The following is a 6,221-nucleotide window of genomic DNA, read 5'->3' on the forward strand; positions in this document are numbered from 1 at the left end:
CCCTCCAGACCAGGACCGGCTGCCGGTTTTGTACAGAGAGAGGACAGCGGGGAAGGACTGGGCATAAATGCACCTCCCAGCTTTGCTTCATTACGGGCACAGCTCTGAAACCATTCCTGGCCTCCAGCCAGAGGGAAGAAGAGGGAGGGAGATGATGTCTGCAGCCTGTCACCCCCCTCCCCGTGGAGCCCCAGCCCCCCGGTGTGCATGAGTCTCTATGTACATGTCCGCTTACACCGGGTGGAGAGGACTCCCATGGAGGGGAACACATGTCTGGGGAGGGGTGGGGGCCAGAAAGAGGGGACAGTGGCCCTGAGGCCATCACATGGCTGCCAGCTGGCCCAGCACCATCCTGAACTGCTGCGTGCTGTTGGTGAGTTCCTTGACGCGCTCCACCATGTCCTTGGACGCGGCAGGAGAAGGGTAGTGGAGGGCGGCCGCCTTGGTGGTCGCCACGATCTCCTTGAGCATCTCACAGAGGAGGTTGCTGTAGTGCATCACCTTGTGCTGGACGTCCTGGGCCTTGGCCTGGCGGGACAGCGTGTCCCCGATGAAGACGAGCTTGTGGGCGCTGAGGATGACGAACTTGCTGTGGGCCACGAAGATCTTGGGGGGTTGGTTGGTGCTGACGGCGGTGAAGAAGGCGTCGACAGCGTTGGTGAGCGTGGTAAGGTTGGCCTCGCACTGCTCCAGGTAGAAGAGGAGGAGCTGGCGGTCGGCGGGACACAGGGCCCCGCTGCCCCGCGCCGGGCCGTAGTGCTGGGAGGGGCTCCAGTTGGACAGGTCATTGTCGATGGGGCGCGACACCTCCTGCTCCAGCCGCTCAAACTGCTTCAGCTGTGGGAGGGATGAGCGTGAGGCAGGGTGGCCACTGAGCCAGCACCTGCTCCCCCTCCCCGGAGCCACCAGCATGGGTGGCCATGGCCACCAGCCCCAGGGAAAAGAGTGAGGGACAGTGTCAGCCTCAGGACAACTACACCACACCCCTCTGCAGAACCAAGGTGTTTGTGCCCCTCTCCACTGGCACAGCATTGGTATGGTATGGAAGGCAAGGCAAAACCCTCCACTGGGACAGACAGGGAAGAGGGCTGTGGTCAGACTGGCAGCAGAGGTTATGAGGGAAGCAGGACCTGGGGCCCTGCCTGCTCTAGGCACTGTGCCCAGCAGTGCCTACCTGCCTGCCCCGGTGCCCTTACCTGCTGGTGCTCCAGTTGGTCCTTGCTCTGCCGGATGATGTTGCCTTTCTCCAGCAGCTCCTTCTGGGTCTTCTCAAACTCCTCCTTGCCCTGCAGGAACATGACACGAAAGGGGTCAGCAACATCAGCCTTGCCAGAGCAAGCTCCCACCTGCCCCAGGACACCCCTGGTCCCCACAACCCTCAAGCTGGAGGATAAGAGCAAGATGTGTGTGGCAGAAGCAGAGCTGCCTAATCCCCCTGTGCTGGGGGAGGCACCGGCACAAACGCTCCCTGTGGGGAACGGCCCCCCCTGCCCGTGCCCACCTGGAGATGGACATAGTCGTAGTCCTCCATCCAGCCACTCTCACTGTTCTCATAGGGCCCGTCGGGCGACTCCTGGGCCAGCAGCTTGGGTGGGGAGGGCAGGGGCCGGGACTGGATGCTGCTGGCTTTGTCGGAGGGGTGAGGGGGCCCATGGCCACCGCTCTCCGCCGCCGGCTTTGTCCGTTTGAAGAGGAGGGAGGCATTGCCATGCAGGAAGGAAGCCAACTGCTTGGTGTCATCGGGGACACCACGTGAGTGCATGATGAAGTGCTCCAAGTCATCTGTGCCCGGCTTGCCGCTGGCCAGCGCACTGGGGGCCCAGTGGCAAGCGTCCAGCGCTTGGCCGTGCCGTGCCAGGGCCTGGTAGACCTCCTCCATCTTCTGCAGCTGCTTGCTTAGCTTGGCGTACAGGGAGCGGTCGGAGGCCTGGGCAGCATTGCCCACTGCCCCCCGGGCAAACTCCAGCAGGTCCCGGAGGGCCGTCCGGACGCCCTCGGCCGCGCTGCGGATGCTGGCGGCGTTGGCCTCCATGTGCTCGGGGCTGCGCCAGTTGGTGCCGATAAAGGACATGAGGTAGGAGACGGCGCTGCTGACGCCGTGCTGGAGCTTGGCCAGTGTCTCCATAGCGGCGTCCAAGTCCAGGGAGAACTCCTTGCCGGCTCCCTTGGCCGGCTCCTTCACGGGCACCACATCCAGGGAGGACGTGGAGATGTTGCTGCGGGTGCTGCCCGTGCTGGAGGCTGAGAGGCGCTTGGCGTCGGCGCCCTTGGCCTCGCGGTCCACTTGCGGTGGGACATCGTAGATGTACTCGCCCTCTGTGTCCACGGAGCCCTTACCCGGGGCGTGCAGGTCCCGGGGCACGTCGTACACCTCCTGGGAGGAGAAGGTGGATCCCCCCAGCTTCTTGAGGCTGGGGGGCACGTCGTAGATCTCGTGGGAGAGCGGCTGCTCAGGAGCACCCTTCCCAGCTGCCGGTGGCACATCATAGACATCCTCTGGCAAGTAGGGCTCCTGCTGGGGCAGGACGAGGGGAGGGCGGGAGGGGTCGAAGGTTTTCTGCTTGGCGAAGGCGGGGGGCACGTCGTAGGTCTCCTCCCGTGCTGGGCCATCCGGTACATCCTTGCTGACCGAGGGGGGCACGTCGTACACCTGCAAGGGCAGAGCAGCAGGCACCGTCAGCACTGCCGGGAGGGCTGGCCTGGCTCAGGTACAGAGGTGCAGATGGGCTGCCCTATGCTGTGGGGCACACAAGTGCCACCTCTGGGCGTGCACGATGGCACTGGGTGGGCACCAGGATGGAGCCAAGCACCCCAGGGGTTCCCCTGCCCTTTGGGACAGGAATCACAACATCCTAGAGCAGCCCAGGTTGGAATGGACCTTGAAACATCACAGAATTCAAACTCATCCCCTGGATGTGAACATCCAGCACCCTGTCTCCTGGTATCCTGAAAGCCTCCAGTGCCAGGGCCACCACCACATCTCTGGGGAGACTGATCCCTGGGAGAGTGAATTATTGTTTTCCCTGTAAAAATCTGTCTTTCTTATACAGAAGCTGGGAGCTTCCTAGCAGCACTTACAGTTTGGGGCAGGTTCTTCTCCACGCTGGGGGGCACATCGTAGATCTCCTGCCCTGGGTCCTGTCCATTGGGACCCTTCACTGCCATGGGGGGGGTGTCATAGACCTGGAGAGGGGGACACAGAATGATATATCAGAGATGGCATGGGTACTCATCTCTGCCCAGGGACCAGCTGGGAAGGATGGAGGTGCCCAGAAGCAGCCCCAAGCCTCATAAAGTGCACGGTTTTGGATGCAATTTGCCCAGCTTTGGATCCCAGGCTGTGCCAGGTCATCTCCCATTCTAGAGGATGGAGCCAAAGATACCCCCTCGACCCCACAAGCAGCCTCACCTCCTGGCTGAACTGGCTCGGGACCCCCCCTCGGACAGGCGGCACGTCGTAGATCTCCTGGGAGCCCGTGGAGATGAGGTGGCGAGGGAAATCATACTCGACCTGCTCACCCTTGGGGGAGTCATAGACATACATCTGCCCCACGCGGGTGGGCACCAGCACCTGGAAAAAGAGGGAAAAGTGACGTGGGCACTGCCGAGCACCCCCCCACCCTGCATCAGCCCCCCCAGACGCAGCCCGGGGCTGCAGAGGGGACGGGTGCGCGGTCCGTACCCGCCGGTGCGGCAGCGGGCACAGCGGTGCCCACGGGAGGGCGCTCCCCGGCCGGGCGTGCGGGCTGCCGGGGACGGGATGATCTCACCGGTTATTTATAGCGGCGATAGAGCCTCGGAGAGAGACAAAGCCCGGCCGGCACGGCCGCGGGGAGCAGCACGGAAGAGCCGATTCGGGCATCGAGCTGTGGGCAGGGATCTGCCTACGCCTGGGAATCCCTGCCCACGGCTTCAGGCCCGGACTGGTCGTTCCATGGCGACATGAGCGCGGCAAATAACCAAACCTAGAGGGTCATGGCACCCTGCCCAACTGGTGCTAAGAAGGGCTGAGGTGTCGGGCTGGTTCTCAGTTTTAGGATGCTCCTCATGCCCTGGATGTGATGGGCAGCTCCCTCTCCTCCCTGGCTACTTCCCAGGGCTGTGAGTCAGCCAGCCTTCCCAGAAAACGCAATACCGAGAGCACCTCACTCCTCTTCCCTGGGATGACGTGCCAGGGAAGGGGCAGAGCCAGGAGGAGCCTGGTGTTGGGGATGGAGCTGTTAGGCTCCATGCTGGGGACAGGCTGGTGGCTCACCCTTGCCTCACCAGTAAATCCAGCAAGCACTGGCAGGCTCTTTGGCACAGCCAGGACATGCTGGCACCCGCTGCCTGCTCCTGCCCGCGCTCCCAGCAGGAATGAAACCTCACAGCACTGTGCTGGGTACCACAGCTACTTCCACAGCTGCAGAATCTGGCCAAAGGAGCCCTTGGGTTATCAGCACCCTGCGCCCACACCAGACATGCTGCCATGCCCTGGGTGACAAAGGCAGAGCCTACACAGGAGACCATGAGGATCCAAGTGCCAAATGCTGTGCCAGCCCCCAGCGGGGTAGCCCAGGTCAACCAGGGCACCACAGCCACTGCAGAGACTCCCTCACTGCACCCCCTCCTGCCAGCAGTGCGGGGAAGGATGCCCACACAACTCCAGCAATGGGCACAAGGGCTGCCCACTCCAAGAGACACCAGTGGGCTGATAAGCCCAAGCCCTGCCACCCACTCACACCCGTGGACCACAGAGCACCCCACAACTATAACATGCTCCCCACTCCAGTCTCCCCATCCTACCTTTCCCTGGGGCTTGTGCCCTTCCCAGTTCCTCATGTCCAGCGATGGGGGCACCTGGTAGATTTCTTGAGCCTGACCAGCTGAGGGAGGAACCTGGTAGACATCCTGGGGAGGACTGGCAGAGCCCCCGGGGTACGCCTCTGCTGCCTGGCCCAGGGAGGGGGGCACCTGGTAGATCTCCTGGCCGGGGCTGGGGAAGGTGTGGGGAGGTGCCTGTTTCGGGAAGGTGGGTGGCTGCTTAGCCGGGGCAGGAGGAAACTGTCCGGTGGGTGCCGAGCCCGGGTACAGACTCTGCTGTCCCTTGTTGGGGACCGGCATCAGGTAGACGTTGTCCCCTTGGGGGGCATAAGCAGGGTGCATGGGTGTGTACTGCGAGGCGGGCGACAGCGGGGTGTATCCCCCTTGGTGGTGGTACGGCAGAGCCGGCTGGGGCACCGACGGCTGCGGCGGCGCCTGCCCCTGCGCCGGGCCGGGCGCTTGCTGCTGCTGCTGCTGCTGCTTCTTGTCGTACATCCCCACCAGGATCTTGAGGCGGTTCCCGGGGACGATGCCCTGCCGGCCGTGGAGCGAGCAGAGCCACCAGCCGTCCAGCCCCTGCGTGTTGCGCTCCAGCACCGTCATGATGTCGCCCTTGCGGAAGGAGAGCTCGTCCGGGGACTCGGCCACGTTGTCGTACAGCGCCTTGGCCAGCACGTTCTGGAAGAGAGCCCCGCGCCGGGGCGGTGAGCCGGGCCCCGCCGGCCGCGGGGGCGTCATCCCGGCAGCTCAGCGCCGGCACCGAGCCCCGCGGGCCGGGGGGCTTCGCCCAGCGCCTCCCGCCAGCGCGATCTGCCCGCTCCAACCGCCGAGGGATTCCCCGCTGGAGCTCAACCCACTCTTCCCAGAGGTGGTGCTGGGAAGGGGCCGGGCCCTTCCTCCTCCCCGGTTTCGGGGGGCCTCCTCTGCCTCTCCCGCCCCTTCCCTCCGCCGCCGGGGAGGAAGTGCCGGGGCGGTGAGTCAGCCGTGTCCGTGGCCATCCCACGGCTCCCGCCGCCGGGCCTGGGCCCCTCCGACCCCGCGGGGTCCCCGGCCCGGGCCAGGGCGGCACCTGCCAGGGCTGCCCGGGGCCAGGGGACCGGCTGCGGCCCGCCCGGGGCGGCGGGGCCCGATCCCCGGCTCTCCCGCGGCTCTGCCCGGGCCCTGCCCGCCGCCGGTGCCACCCTGCCCGGCGGGGCGGAGGGCGGAGGCCCGGGGAGGCCCCTGGCCCCGGTGGGGCCCCCGCGGGTCCCGCAGAGCCGCGACCCGCCGGGAGCGACGGAGGGCGGGCGAGGCCTGACCGCCCCGGTGCGGCGGGGCTCGGCCAAGGTCACGCCGGCGAGATCGGCCGCACCGAGGGGACCCTACCCATGGTGGGGGGACTGCGGCCTTCCTCCCCCATCCCCTCCTCCTCCTCCTCC

The 6,221-nt window shown here is 65.5% G+C and overlaps 1 protein-coding gene across 1 annotated transcript; it reads right to left on the reverse strand.

Annotated features, from left to right (window-relative positions):
- Window positions 1–52: 52 nt before the first annotated feature.
- BCAR1 (BCAR1, Cas family scaffold protein) lies at window positions 53–5,556 on the reverse strand. The gene is made up of 6 exons (XM_027708933.1): window positions 4,786–5,556; window positions 3,410–3,571; window positions 3,079–3,183; window positions 1,502–2,650; window positions 1,197–1,286; window positions 53–837 (listed from the first exon to the last, which is right to left on the reverse strand). Exons 1-6 carry the CDS (start codon window positions 5,539–5,541, stop codon window positions 322–324), a joined length of 2,778 nt encoding a protein of 925 aa, XP_027564734.1. The 5' UTR covers window positions 5,542–5,556; the 3' UTR covers window positions 53–321.
- Between the last annotated feature and the right edge of the window lie 665 nt (window positions 5,557–6,221).

The sequence above is a fragment of the Neopelma chrysocephalum genome, unplaced genomic scaffold, assembly GCF_003984885.1.
Source record: "Neopelma chrysocephalum unplaced genomic scaffold, ASM398488v2 Primary Assembly neopelma1_96633, whole genome shotgun sequence".
In the NCBI taxonomy this organism is placed as follows: Eukaryota; Metazoa; Chordata; class Aves; order Passeriformes; family Pipridae; genus Neopelma; species Neopelma chrysocephalum.

Bases quoted from the DNA above. Each gene is read 5' to 3' on its own strand.
- BCAR1 (XM_027708933.1), bottom strand. From the start codon at position 5,541: ATGACGCCCCCGCGGCCGGCGGGGCCCGGCTCACCGCCCCGGCGCGGG. The intron at 3,572-4,785 runs GTAGGATGGGGA...CTCTTTTTCCAG, and splicing joins GGCACAAGCCCCAGGGAAAG to GTGCTGGTGCCCACCCGCGT. The intron at 1,287-1,501 runs GTGGGCACGGGC...ATGTTCCTGCAG, and splicing joins ACGACTATGTCCATCTCCAG to GGCAAGGAGGAGTTTGAGAA.